We start from the raw sequence: 18,333 nt of genomic DNA on the forward strand, positions 1-18,333 counted from the left end.
GCACTTTTCCAGCTCTTTTATTCCTTTAATATCTTAACAAAAGATACCCCAAAATTTAAAAAACCTTTGAAAAATATACAGTTTCATATTATTTACATAACATGTGAGTACAGGTTCCAACATCATACAAACATTGCTACGTTAGAAACAGCGGAAGGCATGTTATAACTCACTGCCTCCTGGATGGTGTAGGCTAATGGACATGCTTTCATATTTCAACCACCTCTGTCACTTGCTATCCTGATACACAGACTACTAGGCACCTGAGAGGTTGGAAGACTACTGAACTTGAATACCTTCTGTTGTGATCTCATTTGTTATTTTCAAAACTTACTGCATTTTAAATATCTTTACAAGTTTACTTCATCCACAACTAAGCTACCTTTACTGTCATTAATCCTAAATGATCAAATATTAACCACACAAACTATTATGTGTACACAGTTCTAAAAATCAAACATAAGACTGTGTAGCCAAGTTGTGTCGGATAGATACTTAAACCCAGTAAATCCCCTAGTGCTTTGTAAGCCATCTAAATTCTGTTAAACAGAAGTGGCAACTTCAGTTTCCATGCTCTAGACTAGGTTTCTTAAAAATGCATTAAAAAGTGACTGACGATAATTGGAATAATTGGTACCTTATAAATTAATCAAGAAACCTAAGATAAAAAATTCTAAATTATAGTTTTATTTGTATTTAAAAATACATTGGAAATTCTGCATATGCCCATGATCAAGCTTATTTTCAAAGCACATTACTTAAATTTTGATGACATGGTTTGTTCTGACAAGTCCTTTTTCAAGCTGAACCCCAAACTACGGAAGCTCCTGTAGCTTTCCCCTCGCCCTGCCACCGACGACGTATACCGCTTCCTCACTAATGACGATGGATGGCTTTCATCTGCCTTTTATCACCTGAACAGTTTTTCGACCGTAATGATAGTAACTGTAAGCTGATGCAGCTGTGGTGAAAGCTGTGAAACACCTTTTTTGGAAGAAAGAAAGAAAGTTTTAGTTATCAAGTCTAAGACACAGTAACCAGGAAAATCACAAAGAATACATTTAATAGAGTTATTTAAAAAGCAAAAAGGCCATGCGTGGAATTCTTTTTTAGCTCTAGGAATCTAAAGCTGCTGCTTTTAAGATAATCTCAAACAGAATCTAGTTAATGAGCCCAAAAAAAATAATACTGGCCATTGTCACCTCTACCCAGCCGTTATTCTAGGTGTCTTACGCCACCGTTTTCTTTTCACAGCAACCTTCTCTTACAGAGAGGCAGATGAAGCCCCGGGGAACTTTGCTCAGGGCCACAGAACCGCGTCTGAGCCTCGTCCAGAGCCCCTGTGCTCTTTCCACTGCTCCCTGCTGCCGAGGGTATCGGGCTTTTATTTCCTGCAGAATTCGAATATCTGAGTCATTTTAAATAAAATCCAGCTTTTGTTTGGTTTTTTTTTAAATGATTTTTCCTTAAGTTAACTGCCAGATTCACCAGATTCTCTTCGAAGTTCCATGAGTGATGCGTATGGCTTGCTGAGTGCTCATGGCCTAGCAGGTTACTTTTTAGTGCACCCGTGCATGTCTGCTTCCACCAGCTGAGCAGGAGATCATGGAAACTCTATTTTTGTTTGATCCCAAAGCTGTCTGTGCCAGTTTGATCATCTAAATTCACACCTGAACCAATGCAACATACATGCCGGAAGAGCTGCTATATTTGAGAACTAAGTGGGATACTTTGGAAATACTTTATAACAAGGTGAGTTGCTAAAAACTACTGTCAAAGTAGGCAATATGACTGTTGAAAGGCTGGAGAAAAATGGTAAAAATCTAGAAAGTTTCTATACTTAGATTGCTTTGTAAATGTCTTAAGTTCCTATATCACTTTAAAGAAACAGAAACAGAAAATAAAAACATCAGAGAGGTTGTATTATGGATGTAGTTTAGTCAAGAAAAACTCCCACAGACCGATACTCAAAAAAAAAGGCATCGGTCCTCTATCAAAAGATGTAGGATGAATCAGACAAAATGTACACATATATTTTAGAAAATAAAAGGTTTAGCGTGTGTACCATCTTTAACGCTTCTTTAGCTTAACTGACTCTGGCTCAGACTGAATCAGCAAGGCTTTAATTAGAGTTACAGTGTACTAAAATACAGGGCTTCAAGTTCAGTGTGGCACACCTGGACTCGGACACATTGCATTCGACATATTTTCACGGTGATACATTTCAAAGCTATAAGTAAGGATAATAAAATAAAAATCAAACTCTTTTCTCCAAGTTCCCCTCCCACTATGCCCCTGCGCCACTAGGCTGGATGCACCTTCCCCTACCCGCTCTCCTATACCTGACCCTGCTCAGAGTCCGTCCTTCACCCCCAGTAACCTCCCCCAGTCTCTCCCTGTGTAAACCCACTAGGCCTCTTGCTCAAATGCCACTTCCTTCCTGAGGCTTTCCTTCTTCTCCCTTCCTGCAATCAAGTATCCTTCCCTCCTCCAAAACCCCAATACTTTATCTATCTCTCTCATCCCTTTTAACTTGCATGAAAACTCCTGTAATTTCTATATCCCATGCATGATAGTAAACTTCAGAATAGTATCAGTCATAAAATATAGCCCCCAACTTTACTCGGTTGGTGCTCCATAAACATGGTAAGAACCAAGTAATTCTAAGACTGTCACAATAAGCCATTTTGTTGACATTCTCAGAGAGTAATTCTACATTTAGCTTACCACAGTATCTGAAGATAAATGCTGTCAGCATAATTGAAAACCGGAGCTGCCAAAGAAGCTGCCACCAAGATTAACTGGACTGCTGTGTTTACCTAAAACAAAACAAAAGTCATGAATAAACAGTGCCAAGGAGATCCTGCTTCAAGCTCAAGAGACAAAGGCACAGCCCATCATGCTGTAACATGATGTACCCTCGGCGGGCGTGGTGTCGTAATATCCTTGCCAAAGAAGCTGGCATTCACACCCAAGGGGCAACTTCACTAACTGGCTCATCTGTCTGCACAGGTGCCCTTTACAGTGAGGATAAGGGCATCTGTCAGAAAATACTACTACCTTGAATTTCCACAGCAATTCAATAATGTTGCAATGTTCTTGGCCTTTTTTCAGTTGTCTGTTAAAATAGCCCTGTGGATATGGAAATAATAAAGCTACCACTTCACCGGTGAAAATGTAATGAGCTAAGTGACTTGCCTGCAGCCATAGCAGGTTACAGGATGGAACCCAGAACCCAGACTCCCCAGCACTTCATCCAGTGCTCTCCTTCATTTGCCCAAATGTCAAACCCTAGGAGGTCAGAAAATTGAAATGCGTTCATCTCCATGAGAAGAGGCTCTGGAGGAAATAAGTATGTTCCCCTACCCTACAAGACAGCATGGAGGAGAGGAGGATGAAAACAGAACCAAGAGTGCGCTGGAGACTGCCCACTCATCCTGAGAAGCGTGCTGGGGAAGAGGGTGTGAAGGATGAAGCCGTGGGAAATGTGCAAGAAGCATCTCTGTTCTACCGTCCATTCTGCAACCAACAGACAAGGATTCCACTTCATCTTAAAAAATTAAATAATAAAATTGTCTGGAGAACTTCTTGCACCTGAGCCCCTCTAAGCAGTGCTGCACTCTAACTGCTATACCCGATACAAATGTAAGTCACTTGAATCTAAAAAAACAAAAAACAAAACCCCATAAATGTAGGTAAAAGTCCACCCCAGGGAGTTTTAGTGTAACAGTAACAACCCCTCTGTCCCAAAGATGATCTGTGTCCCTAACCTGTTAAACTTCTGTCACAAGGGACAGGACAAAAGGATGATTAGAACGAACTTATCAAGGCTACGAGGAAAACAGAAACGCCTTGGGAGTCATTAATGGTGTGTTCTCTGTATGCAAAGGCTGGCACGGTAACCGTGCTGCAAGGGGCTTGGGAAAACAGGACGAATAACTAGCGTAGCAGCTGTTTATTAGTAAGTACAACTTTTTCCTATCCTTTCCATGTAATAATCAATGGTGAAAACGAAGGGCCCGATTTTACGGTGTTTTCACCACAGAAAGGAGGGTAATGAAACTACAAAGGAACCTCCATAATTTCTCTGTAGCTCAACCAAGACGCGATTACATTTCCACCCCCTTCCCCTTCCCAAACGGTGACCCTAATACCTCATTCGGGGACTTAAATGCTCAGACCACCAATGCAAAACACAATGCGTATACTAAAGACCCAAAAAGCTCGAAGGACAAAAGAACTGGGTTAATGACCTCACTCTCTCTCTCCTACAGTCAGTGCACTGAAATAGGTCTCATTTTCAGTGGCTGTAGACTGAGGTTTATATTCATTATAATAAACATTTACCAGGGAATAACCTGAAAGGATGTGCGTGTCTCTTACCTTGCTGATGAAGGTTGGTTTGAACCTAGCAGTGGCATAGCAAGGATTGAAATACTTAGAAAGGGTTCGCTGGCAGAGGACAAAAAGATAAAGTTTATTCAATTTATCATTCAAGTTTAAAACAATCATTTTGTTATTATATGTAGGTAACAGTTACTGAATATTTACATCGTATGCCTGGCTCCATGCTAGACAAGCCCTTTATCTGCATCTTCTTTTATTACCCTAAATGAGCAGTGTCTATATTCCTTATAAATCATACACAGGTTACTGAAAACAGATTTTTTAATTTATAGATCTCAATCCCTAGAAAACTCTAACACAGTAACTATCCTAAAGTCTGCCTGACGACATCTGTTCTCTAAATAAACTCAATAAATCTCCCTTATTGCTATTTTTTTCCATAGGCTAAAAAATGAAATGAGTAAGATCCTGCTATGCTCACTGGATCCAGAACCAAAGGATAAGATTATTATGCTATGCCTATGTGCTCAAGTATCTGTACAGCAATGAATAAATATGCAGACAAACCACTGTGTTCATACAACTGTGATTTTAAAAACCAGTTCCAGACAATCCATGGTAGGGGCTAAATCAGGCAGCAAAGGGGCTTGGTTACACAAACACTCCTAACAGTTTGCTGCTAGGGACAGGGCGGAGCTGGTCTGGGTTTTATGTGCTATCAACTAAAAAGGTTTGACTCATATACATGCCTTTTTAAAACTGATCATTCATGTTTTCACTGAACAACTACCATTGTGGGTGATTCAAATAGCAAGAGGACACACTTATGTGTGGTTTTAAAAAATTCTTGAAAAAAGGATCAAAAAATAATGGCCATAAATTACTCCCATAAAGTGGAACTCAGGATACAACGCAGTGGGTTTTTGGAGTTTTTTTTGCCTTAAGTTGTAAGTAATAATAAAAGGATTTTTTTTAAACAGACTCACCGGTGTTGGAAGAGTTCGGTATCTGACGTAAAAAACAGCAGCTATCAGCATTACGTCTCTCGAAATTATCATGTAAGTAAGTGGAACTGAAAATCAAAAATAAAATAATTTTGATTGGGATTTTGAAATTTACTGATATTACACATACAATAAAGCCTCATTCAGCCTTATGAACTGGTATTTCACAGAAATAAAAATGCTGTAAATAAATACTTATGGATTTGGTTTAGGGTCCTTATAGTGAACCACTGATTTTTATATTCTTCTTCCACCTACCCTCAAACCAAATGAAGGACTATGTCTGCCTCTCAGAATGTCAGTCCTCTTGCCTTTTCTCCCTCTTGCATGTTTTTAAGCTGTAGGTTATTAGTATCAGTGTCGGCTGTACTCAGCCCCCACTATCTCCTTTGTGACCTCTCAGCCTTGTGAATTTGGAAAAATGATCACCATGCTTACTATACTTACATATGGAATGAATGAGATGGTAGAGCCTGGAAAAGATACTGGAAGACTCAAACTACTATGCCGACTCAGGAGCTCTGATGGCTTCTACATTCTAGACTATTTTATAAGCAGTAAAATTTGCTGTATGTAACACTTGTGGAAAAGCCAAATATTTTCATTCTTGTCTGGTCAGTTCCTACCCAGGTTATCGCTATTTCTTCTCCTGCCCCATTCATTCAATGAATTCTAACTTAAAAAGAATTCAATCTGTCGATACTTTTCTCATTATTCTTAAGATTCTACAGCATGGGGGCGCCTGGATGGCTCAGTCAGTTAGGAGTCCAGCTCTTGATTTAGATTCAGGTCATGATCTCAAGGTCATGAGATCGAGCCCCATGTTAGGCTCCATGCTGAGCATGGAGACTGCTTAAGATTCTCTCTTGCCCATCAAAAACTAATGATGTAATGTATGGTGATTACCATAACATAAAAAAAAAAAAAAAGATTCTCTCTCTCCCTCTCCCTCTGCTCCTCCTCACCCCCTCTAAAAGATTCTACAGCATGGCCCCAAAGCCAGAGCCAGCAAAATATTTTAGATTGATACCCAAAAGAAGCCCTGCCCCCTTGTTGAGTAACAATGGGAGGGCAGAGGTCCTGTTTCCTTTCACGTCCTTCTACACTATCGGAAGTCTTAACTATGAACATATATTGCTTTTATTAGAAAAAAATTTTTTTTTAAAAAAGAAAAAAATCCTGACACTCAATTGTTTCAAACTAAAATAACAGAGTCATGTGTATCCCTTCCATAATACTTCCAAACAGCTCTTCTATGAATTACTTTTGAGATCATATTTATGATCCTCTCCAGTTCTGACATTCTATTCGTTCTGCAACTTGAGCAAAATCTCAATTACAGATTACAATTTAAATCTCTGTTGGTTACGACTATGATGTTAAGTGTAGATCATTGGCCTAGTCCTTGATGATAAGACTGTTTGAAAGAGAAAATGCTTATCTACCACTCAAGTCATGGCATTTGGAGCACACAGAAGACACACTGTATGAGCCAAATAACAAAACAAGCAAGCCATGATTTTTAGGAGCATTTTTTTGTCTGTAAAACAGACTTTTCTACAGCAATCATTAGGTGGCAAAATCTAACCATCAGATTTTAAGACACAGCAAACTCATGCAAATTACATAGAGTAAACCTCCTAAACACAACTTTAGAAGAGAGTAAACACCTGTTGGTATATTTCATCATCACAGGGAAAAAGAGACTAGGACTTAATCCTAAATAAGAAGTTTCTGCAAAAGAGATGAGGCAATTCAATACGCTGCAAAGACGGGTTCTTGTTCTAACTAGTAACAACCCACACTACCATTTATTGAGTATCTGGCCCTGTTTTAAGCATTTCATACATATTATCATTTAATCTATATATCGACTCCACAAAACAGGGACCATCATTATCCCCATTTTACAAATGAGGAAAACAAGCTTTAGGCAAATTATATCACCTGGCCAAGGTCACCAGTTAGTGAGTAGTACAACCAGTACTAGTACTGTAACCACTAGTAAACAGTACAGGAAGCAGTACAGCCAGAGCCCTAGGAATGGAACCTAGGTCTATGGAATTCACAGCCTATGCTCAGGTCAGTGTACGAGGCTCCAACCCAGCCGTGTGAGTCGCAATTAGCATCTCCGGACTCAGCTTACCTTCTCTAACAGCCTGGCGGAGAAAGGAAAGTTAACAAAAATCAAGTGTTCTCCAAACTGACTGCCCACCACAGAATCACCTTGGGAGAGCTTCACAGACACACAGATGAAAGCTCCTTGGGGAGGGGCGCCTGGGTGGTTCAGATGGTTAAGCGTCTGCCTTCGGCTCAGGTCATGATCCCAGGGTCCTGGGATCGAGCCCCACATCGGGCTCCCTGCTCTGCGGGAAGCCTGCTTCTCCCTCTCCCTCTGCCTCTCTCCCTGCCCCGTATCTCTGTGTCTCAAATGAATAAATAAAATCTTAAAAAAGGGGCGCCTGGGTGGCTCAGTTGGTTAAGTGACTGCCTTCGGCTCAGGTCATGATCCTGGAGTCCCAGGATCAAGTCCCGCATCGGGCTCCCTGCTCAGCAGGGAGTCTGCTTCTCCCTCTGACCCTCCCCCCTCTCATGCTCTCTATCTCATTCTCTCTCAAATAAATACATAAAATCTTTAAAAAAATATATAAAAAAAAATAAAATCTTAAAAAAAAAAGAAAGAAAAGAAAGCTCCTTGGGGGATTTGCATGCACAGCCAGGCTGGGACCCTGCCTCACCAGGTGATGTCTAAGGCCTCTCCCTGGCTTTTGCATCTTCTAACTGCTCCTCCTTTCTCTCCAGCCTTCCCTTCCCTTTTCTTTTTTTATTTTATTTTATTTATTTATTTGACAGAGAGAGACACAGCGAAAGAGGGAACACAAGCAGGGGGAGAGGGAGAGGGAGAAGCAGACTCCCCGCTGAGCAGGGAGCCCGTTGCGGGGCTTGATCCCAGGACCCTGGGATCATGACCTGAGCCGAAGGCAGACGCTTAACGACTGAGCCACCCAGGCGCCCCTACCCTTCCCTTTTCTTCCAGGGCTAAAACAGCTTTCATTTTGCCTATCAGAGTATAATAGTGTGTTAGTCAGGATAAGAGTGTATAAAACGGGTCAGGGATTGCTCCAAGGTTTTCCTCCCTACTTGCTAACCCTTCTGAAATAGGTAATGTCTGCAATAAAGAGGTACATTAGAGGCTAATTTTATTAGCATTCAAGAGAAATTAATAAAACAAAGTCACTTTTACATATCACAAGTGCTCATTATCAATACCATAGGTTATTGCACTGAAAAATAACAGAATTATTCCAGAAATTGATTCAAACCAGCAATAAGAATTTGCTATACAGCAAACCAGAAATAATACAAGATACAGAAAAGAATCGTAATTTAGTAAATGTGGCAGAACAAATGCACATAAGTAGAAATTAACTTAGACTCACATCCCGGACTGCTACAAATGTAACAAATCAAGTTGTTTTCATCCTAATCTCTCCTCCCATAGAAAAAGCAAGAAGAAAAGCAGAATTATTTATTATCCTAGCTGAGGAAGAAAGCACATTTCTTACTCTTGAGGAAACAGCTATTCAGATGAAGGTGGATGGAACTTTTACAAAAATGCAGGCAGTATGAAAGTAAGAAGATGCGAAATAACATATATACAGCTCTCCCCCTAAAACACGCCTAAAATGACAGTGAAGGAATAAAAAGACAAAGTCACAAAGAGAATGAGGAGAGAAGACAAATTTCTCAGTTCTACGTTTGTTAGTAAGAATTATTTTAATTCGAACTGATTAAAGGCATCATAAAAAGCCCAACAAATCCCAAGCAAGATAAATAAAAAAGTAACTCATACCAAGATATATTACTATGCAACTATGGAAAACCCCAAAGACAAACGAGAAAATCTTAAAAGCAGCCAGAATAAAAACAGTTAACTTCAAAAAAAGAATGGATTAGCAGTTTCTTTTATACCAACAACAGAAATGAAAATTGTGTAATATGTTATATGTGCTGAAATGACTACCAACCCAGACTTCTACACTCAATAAAAATATCCTTCAAGAACAAAGGCAAAATCAGAGAAAGACAAATACTGCCCAGTATCACTTACATGTGGAATTAAAAATAAATAAAAATAAATAAAAATAAAATAAAATAAAATAAAAGTTGAAATAGAAATAGCAAGGAAAAAAGTGGCTGCCAGAGGCTGGAGGACAGGAGAAATAGGGAGAGGTTGATAAAAGGGTGCAAACTTCCACTTTTAAGATGAATAAAGTCTAAGGATCTAATGTATAATATGGTGACTGTAGTTGATTATACTGTATTGTATTAATTGAAATCTGCTTGGAGAGTGGAACTTAATATCCTCACACACACAAAAGAATAAAATGTTCTCATACATACAAAAGAATAAAGGCAAAATAAAAATATTTTCAGAGAAACAAAGGCAAGAATGTACCACCAGTTGACCAATATTAAAAGAATTTCTAAAGATACACTTCAGATGAAAGGAAAATGATCCCAAGATGGAAGGTCTGAGATACATCAAACAATGTAAGCCAGAAAAAAGTAAATATGAAGATACATCTAAATGAACACTGTAAAAACAGTATCATGTGGGTTTAAGAAGTATATAAAATTAAAGTATGGCAACAATAACCAAAGTTGAGAAAGCAGTAAATGGAGCTCAAGCAGGGCTGAGTGCAGATTCATTAACACTGAACTTTGATAAGGATGAATGATATAATTCTGAAAATAACTAAATGGAAATAGAGTATAACAGAGCCAAACTGGCACAGAGGGAAAACAAGTATAATGATAAAAAATCTTTACAGATGTTGAAAAGCACATATGAGCCAAATGAAACACATAAAATGGAAGACTGCTACACAAATAATAGTAATCACAGTAAATGTTAATGGATTAAATGTTCCAGTTGAAAGATAAAATATTTTTAGACTGGATAAAAATAAAGAAAACCCATCTGTCTTTCTGCTATTTATAAGAAATATCTAAAATATAAAGATACAGAGAAATTGAAAGTGATTTATCTATCAGGCAAACATTGACCTGATCATTATTGAAGATATGGAGGGGTCACACTTCATAATAAAACATTCAATTTACCAAGAAGACAAAAAAATCTAATGTATATGCACTTAACAGCAGGACTTCAAAGACACAAAGCAAAAATCAGACTACAAAGAAAAATAATGTAAAACTAAACACAAAGGAAACTAACCTACTCTCTTAGTAACTGACAAACAAGCAGACCAAACAGAAAAAAGAAGTCAGTAAACATTTAAATGTCAGGATTTAAAATTTGACCAAATCGTTATATATAGAACATCACACCCAACTACCACAGAATACATACTCATTTGAAGCACATATAAATGTTTATGAAATTTGACTGTAGGGGCGCCTGGTTGGCTCGGTCAGTTGAGTGTCTTGCCTTCAGCTCAGGTCAGGATCCCAGGGTCCTGGGATCAAGCCCCGCATCGGGCTCCCTGCTCAGCAGGGAGCCTGCTTCTCCCTCTCCCTCTGCCTGCCTGTCTGCCTACTTGTGATCTCTCTCTCTCTGTCAAATAAATAAATAAAATCTTTAAAAAAATTTTTTTACTGTATACTGGCCTGTGGGGCTAAAATCAGAGCATGTTCTCTGGATATAAGATAATTATGCTTGAAATTAATAATAAAAAGATAGCCAGAGAAACTCACAAATAATAAATACACATTTCTATTAACCCCCTAAGTCAAAGAAAATAATGGAAATAGAATATTCTGAAATCAATAATGGCAAAAATACTTTTATCGACATATGAGATGCGGTGAAAGGGATACCCAAGACAAAATGTACAGCCCTAAATGCCAACTTTAGAAAAGAAAAGCTGAAAGAAATGAGTTAAATATTCATCTACAGCTGTGCTGTTCAATACAACAGCCACTAGCCACGTGGGAAAATAAAGCACCTGAAATGTGGCTGGTCTGAATGAGAAGTGCTGTAAAATGAAAACTAGACACTGGCTTTTGAGAGCACAGTATGAAGAAAAACTCACTAATTTTTTATGGATTACACATTGAAATGATAATATTTTTTATCTAGTAGGTTAAATGTTATTAAAATTATTTTCACCTGTTCTCTTTGATTTTCAATATAGCTACTAGAAAATTTTAAAATTACATATATGGCTCCCGTTATATTTCTACTAAACAGAACCGATCTAAAGAATTTGGAAGAAGAACAGCAAGGGAAACCTGGAGAAAGAAGTAAAAGAGCAAGATTTAATGAAGTAGTAAGCATATCAGACAAAGCCCAAAGTCGGTTCTTTGAAAAGATTCATAAAACTGACCCACCTCTGTTAAGACAATTCAAGGGAAAAAAAACAAAGAAGGGACAAATAACTAATAAATCAGGATGAAAAGGGGGCACTGCTGCATATCCTAAGGACATCAAAAAGTTAACGTAGATACCATAAATAGTTAATGGTAAATCTTTATAAATGTAGTTGTAATGGACAAGTTCTTAGAAAAACACCATAACTTACCAAACAGACAAAAGATGAACCAGAAAATCTGAATCATCCTATAACAAAAAAAAATGAATCACCTATTTGAAAACTCCTTCCTAAACTCCAGTCCTCAATGCTTCAATAAGTTCAACCAAACATTTAAAGAAGAAATATTGCAATTTCACACAAACATCTCCCAAGAATGGGGGAAAAAAACCTAGACTTTCTAACTCTTATTATGAGATCAGTATAAATTTGATAGTAAAACCTAATATATCAGTATCTTGTGAATACTGATACAAAATCTTCAACAAAATATTAGAAACTAAATTTAGCAATATTTTCATAATCTATCATGACCAAATTGGATTTATACCAGGAATTTCAGGTTGGTTTAACATTAGAAAAACAATAATGTAATCCATAACACATTAACAGTTTAAAAGGGAAAAAAAATGACTCTCATAATACAAGAAGAAAAAGAATTTGATAAAATTCAATATCTAACTGTAATAAAAACTCTTAGCAAACTCCCAATAGAAGTGAACTTCCATAACCTGAAAAAAGGATACATTTTATTTAATAGTGAAATGTTGATAACTTTCCTTTTGAAACTGGAAACAAAACACAGACACCATTCCTATTCAACACTGTACTGTGCAGTATGGAAAAGAAAAGGCAAAAGAATTGGAAAAGAAGAAATATACTATCATTAATTATAGACAATACATAATTGACGATGTAGAAAATCCAAGAGAATTTACATTATTAGAATAAGAGTTTTAAAAAATATTTTATTTGATAGAGAGCAGGAGTGCGGGGAGAGGGGCAGAAGGAGAAGGAGAAGCAGACGCCCCGCTGAGCAGGGGGCCAGACGTGGGGCTCGATCCCAGGACCCCAGGATCATGACCTGTACTGAAGGCAGACGCTTAACTGACTGAGCTACCCAGGCGCCCCTAGAATAAGAGTTTAACAAGTTTTGCTCGACACAAAAATCAACATCAGAAATACAATTGATTTTTATTCATCAACAATAGGCACTTATTACAAAATGAAATAGTAAAAAGCTACCATTTAGAAAAGCATCAAAATTACCAAGCAACTTGGAATAAATCTAATAACAAAACTGTTTATTACCTCTCTGAAGAAAACTAACATTCTGACATTTTAAAAAGACTAAATGGAGTAAATATATCATGCTTGTGGACTGGAAGATCAATATTGTAAAGATATCAATTCTTTCAAATAGATCTATAAACTAAATGCAATCCCAATTAAAATTCCAACAGGCTTTTCTGGGGAACTTGAAAAGCTGATTCTAACATTTACACACAAGGGGCACTTGGCTGGCTCAGCTGGTGGAACGTGGGGCTCCTGATCTCAGGGTCCTGAGTTTGAGCTCCATATTGGGTATAGAGATTGCTTAATAAATAAACTTAAAATATATTAAAAAAATAAAATTTACACACAAAATGGAAAGGGGTAAGAACATCAAAGGTGGAAGGACTTGCTCTACCAGGTATCAAGACTTTTAGCAAAGCAGTAACAATTCAGGATGGTACTAGTGCAGTAACAGACAAATCAGTAGGGAACAACTAAGACAACCCAGAAATGGACCCATGTATATATGGACATTGCAGTGAGCCTGGAAAGTACAGATTTTTCAATAAAAAATGGGATGGGGGCACCTGGGTGGCTTAGTCAGTTAAAGTGTCCGATTCTTGGTTTTGACTCTCCAAGTTGTGGGATCGAGCCCCAAGTCGGGCTCCCGTACATAAGAATCTCCTTGTCCCTCTCTCTTTGCACCTCCCCCTGCTTGCTCTCTCTCTCTCTCAAATAAATAAATATCTTTTTTTATTTTTTTATTTTATTTATTTTATTTTTTTTTAACATTTTATTTATTTATTTGACAGAGAGAGACACAGTGAGAGAGGGAACACAAGCAGGGGGAGTGGGAGAGGGAGAAGCAGGCTTCCCGCGGAGCAGGGAGCCCGATGCGGGGCTCGATCCCAGGACGCTGGGATCATGACCTGAGCCAAAGGCAGACGCTTAACGACTGAGCCACCCAGGTGCCCCAAAAATATCTTTTTTTAAAAAAAGTGCTGGGATAATGTGGTACCCACAGAAATAGCTAGAAAATTATTTTTTAGGAGAAAAATGTTTTTCTAAACATCAACTAGAAAAAAATGTAAACAAACAAAAAAATCCTAAAAACTTTCCAATACAAAACATAACCACATATAAAGGAAAAGGTACCAGAATGGCATGAGACCTCTCAACAGCAAGATGGAATCTGGAAGTCTACAGAACAGGGTCTTCAAAATTCTGAGTGAAAATGATCTGCAATTGAAAATTATGCCCAATTCAAATCTCAATCAAGTATGGAGGGTAGAATAAAGACAAAATATTTTCAACGTCTTTAGAATAAAGCCATTGTGGACCTCTAAAACTCTAGCTGCCACACTGCATCCTTAGACAGGAAACAACAGGAGGTTGCACTCCACCAAAAGGAAACTCTCAACAAGGAAGCCACGGGAACTTGGAAAAATAGACCCAACACAGAAGTGAGACAACAGAAATTCCCGGAATAGCAAAAAAGAATTCTCAGCTTGCAAAGCAACCTACACTGATTATTTAGGTAAATCTCACAGCAACATTATCTATTATGCTAAAACCTGGATACAATTTCTTTGTTCAAAAGGGAAATATCTGATCAACCTTTGTAAAATAATACAACAAAATACAAAATAACTCTAAAAAATTGGAGGCCTGAAAGTATGTGCACACATGCGCACACATACAAGATCATTTGGATCGGGGCGCCTGGGTGGCTCAGTTGGTTGAGCGACTGCCTTCAGCTCAGGTCATGATCCTGGAGTCCCGGGATCAAGTCCCGCATCGGGCTCCCTGCTCGGCGGGGAGTCTGCTTCTCCCTCTGACCCTCTTCCCTACTCATGCTCTCTATCATTCTCTCAATAAATAAAAATCTTAAAAAAAAAACAAACCAGATCATTTGGATCTTGAATAATGTCAATAGAATGCTCCTTAGGTTCCTTTCGCCGCCCCCGCAAATTATATTAGAATGAGAGTACCCCTGCCCCTTCAACACCCCCAACCATATATATACCAAAATTCTGACTTTCAAAGAAGCACATAAATATAAACATTAATCCAGTTTATTTTTTAATTTGGTATGGGAATTTAAAAGCCTAAAAGTAAGAGAGAAAAAGATCCTCTAGATTGAGGAGACTATACTAGACTGAAATGCCATTACACTTCTTCCTATCAAATGGCAATAATAACATGCCATTGAAAGACCATGTGGCAGCGTTTGCTTCATTCTCAGATTCTAACACTTGGAAATTAAGTTTAATCTAAACCAAGGGAGAAAAACTGAGAAATACAGCTTAAGTAGAAAATGAACAACCAGAAAAGCGCATGCAAAATAAAAAGCAAAAGATCATAAAATTTTGTTAGAAAGAGTATTCAGATAATGTACAAACTATATACATATATATATGTGTGTGTATATATATATGTAATTTGAAATTGCATAACAATGTCTAAGTAAAACTAGTAATACGAAATTTTATAAACATTTTCAGGATTTCAGAGCTCTCATTTTTTATGATTAAACTGCACTTAATAAGTAATAGACTTAAGAAAACTTTAAATTGCTTTCAAAAAGCCAGGCACTAAGTAAGAATATAAAATACTGTTTCAAAAAATTCTAAACTAATATGAATTGGCAATGTGAAATAATATTTGCTTAAATTTAACTTTAAACAATCTAAGAAAACAACAGATTCTACTAGTAAAAGAAGGACATAAATTCTAAAGTAAAATAACAGCTTGACAAGCAAAACAATTCAATGGTTTAGAATCAGGGAAACAGTTTAAAGTTGAAAAATACACTTTTGGAACAAAAATTATTTGTCTCTCAGTCAAGAGAAATCCTAAACTGACTAATGTCATTCTTCCCTATGCTATTTAAAAGTACGCATGATGGCGTTCTTACCTGGAATAAGATCTGCATAGGTCAAGCTAACATATAAGATACTGATAAGTATTTTATCAGCAAGTGGATCAAGAGCACTTCCCAAAGCTGATTTTTGATTGGCCCAGTTTCGAGCAATAAATCCATCCAACTGAAAATAGAAGTTTTTTTTAAATAAATGTCATAATAGGTACAGAGTAGATATCTTGAAGGTTAATAGATACCAGAATAACAACTATATTTTCATAAAATGTTAATAAAACCTCTTCTGTTTCTTACCCCCAAACCTTCTCATTCTTTCACCGGTATATGTTTAGCTTTCAAATTACCAACTGGTCTAAAAACAATCTCACTTTTCTACAGTACTTTTCTTTCTCAAGGCCTTCCGGTATTTCTTTTATTTTCATAAGGCCCCTTTGTGGGTTGAATCCAAACACAAATTTAGAGATTTAAAGGACCCCCAAAAAACCCAGAGAAAGCATGGCTGACAGAACATGGACTGGGAGCCCCTCCTTTGAGCCTTGGGTTATTTCACTACAGCCAAAATAGCTGCTTTTGCTTACAAGAACTACCTTTTAACTGCAAGACTTTGATTTTCACTCCTACCTACTTTTCTATGATTTGATCCAACACTCTTAAGTTTTCACTGTTATTATCTTTCTTTTTTGTTTAGTGCAACTGTTAATTCCATGTCTGACTGTACGTGAATAAAAAAGTCAATCCTCAGGGGTGCCTGGGTGACTCAGCCGGTTAAGTGTCCAGCTCTTGGTTTTGGCTCAGGTCATGATTTCATGGGTCGTGAGATCGAGCCCTGTATTAGGCTCCGCATTCAACTCCACAGTCAGCGGGGAATCTGCTTGAGATTCTCCCCCTCTGTCCCTCTCCTCACCTGCATGTGTGTGCTTTCTCTCTCTCCTCTAAAATAAATAAATCTTACCAAAAAAAATCAATCCTCTGTACCTGGCCTACTTAAAAATCTTGATATGCAAATTACTTATTCACTATTCCTAGAAACCAATTATATTTTAAAGCAGAGGTCATACATAGTTACCAATGGGCCAAATGGGTCCTGCAAACAGCTTTTTGCTTAACCTGCCCAGAGCTTTTAAAACTGTAAATTAGCTGCCAACATTTAAATATTCAAAGTCTTACCACAAAAATCCAGATCTCTAGTTTCACTTGAGAAATGGAAAGATCTGATCACCCTGGAGCCACAAGATGAATGAAATCAAGTATCTACCACCTATTCCCATTAAATAAGGGAGGTTATTTTCTGGCTTTCCAAGTTTCTACCTGGCTTTCCTCACTTTAATTTCAAGCTTCAACAAATTTTTTAATTTTCTAGTCCTATTTCCAAGGAGAAAGAACCAAGGAGAAATTAATTTAGACATAATTTAACATGTACATTTTAAAGGATAAATAAATTCTATCTCAAGTATTCCAGTAAGTTAGTAACAGGCCTATCATTAAGAACTTGCTCTTTGGCAGCAGAACATAATGGTTAAGAACTTGCTCTTTGGCAGAACATAACTGGTCCAAGTCCTGGGTCAGCCCTTTACTATGTGACCTTGGGGAAATTATCTGGCCTAAGCTTCTCTTTCCTCATCTGTATAAGCTACCTCAAAGGGCTGATTGTCTTCAGCACATAATGGAATTAATACTTGTTTAGTATTCAGTAAATCCGCAAAAAAGGCAGTTACTAGCTATTACTACACAACTGAAAGAACCTATTTTCTTATAAAATATACTACATGTAACAATGTCTAACAGAAAGTACCTAGAACTGGGCATTGGGGCCTTGGAAGATTCAGGTTTCAGTTCAGTTTTTGATCTCAAGGAACTTAACCTTCCACTTTTTCACTAGCATTTCCATCTGGTCCTCCCTGTTCCTCTACCTACATTAGATTCCAAGGTCATCAACTTCACTGCTCCTTTGCAAACATCTGTAACTCCCTTACTTCACTCTCCCTCCACCCTTCTTACACACAGCTATCCATGTACTTACTCCAGGCCTGCACCTAACCAGCTGACCATTGCCCAAGAATACGTAAGTGGGCTAACTGATCTCACTTCAAATTCGGGATCATAAATCTCCCATGGGCATTCAATACTGCCTCCCAATCCCACACCTGCCTGTTTACTTTCTTTTCACACTGTCTGTTCTCACTTCAAGCCTACTCCTCCTTCTCCCATAGCCTCTCACTCTAACTCATGATCATATCCATACTTTCCTTGAAAAACAGAAGCAGATTGTTAGCACTCCCTTATATTCCCACCCACAAATCCACCACCTACTTACTGCATCCAGACACATTCTCTGCTTTCTCTGATTCATGATCATAGGCCCTCTCACCTTCTGTGATTTGCCTCTCTTCTCCCCCATCTCTCCTGCATCATCAATCTCCTTTCTATCTGGTCATTTAATTAACCAGTTAATTAACAACAAAAATTCCCCCAGTATATAGAGCTTTAA

The 18,333-nt window shown here is 37.8% G+C and overlaps 1 protein-coding gene across 1 annotated transcript in view; it reads right to left on the minus strand.

The window, feature by feature from the left end:
* CRLS1 (cardiolipin synthase 1) overlaps positions 1-18,333 on the minus strand; it is a 24,116-nt gene continuing 5,783 nt past the window's right edge. Inside the window, exons 3-7 of the mRNA XM_036095830.2 lie at positions 15,882-16,011; positions 5,334-5,419; positions 4,384-4,452; positions 2,728-2,819; positions 1-984 (exon numbers count right to left, since the gene is read on the minus strand). Coding sequence (XP_035951723.1) covers positions 897-984; positions 2,728-2,819; positions 4,384-4,452; positions 5,334-5,419; positions 15,882-16,011 — 465 coding nt within the window. The 3' untranslated portion in view covers positions 1-896. The remainder of the gene's footprint in view (positions 985-2,727; positions 2,820-4,383; positions 4,453-5,333; positions 5,420-15,881; positions 16,012-18,333) is intronic.

The sequence above is a fragment of the Halichoerus grypus genome, chromosome 10 (assembly GCF_964656455.1).
Source record: "Halichoerus grypus chromosome 10, mHalGry1.hap1.1, whole genome shotgun sequence".
In the NCBI taxonomy this organism is placed as follows: Eukaryota; Metazoa; Chordata; class Mammalia; order Carnivora; family Phocidae; genus Halichoerus; species Halichoerus grypus.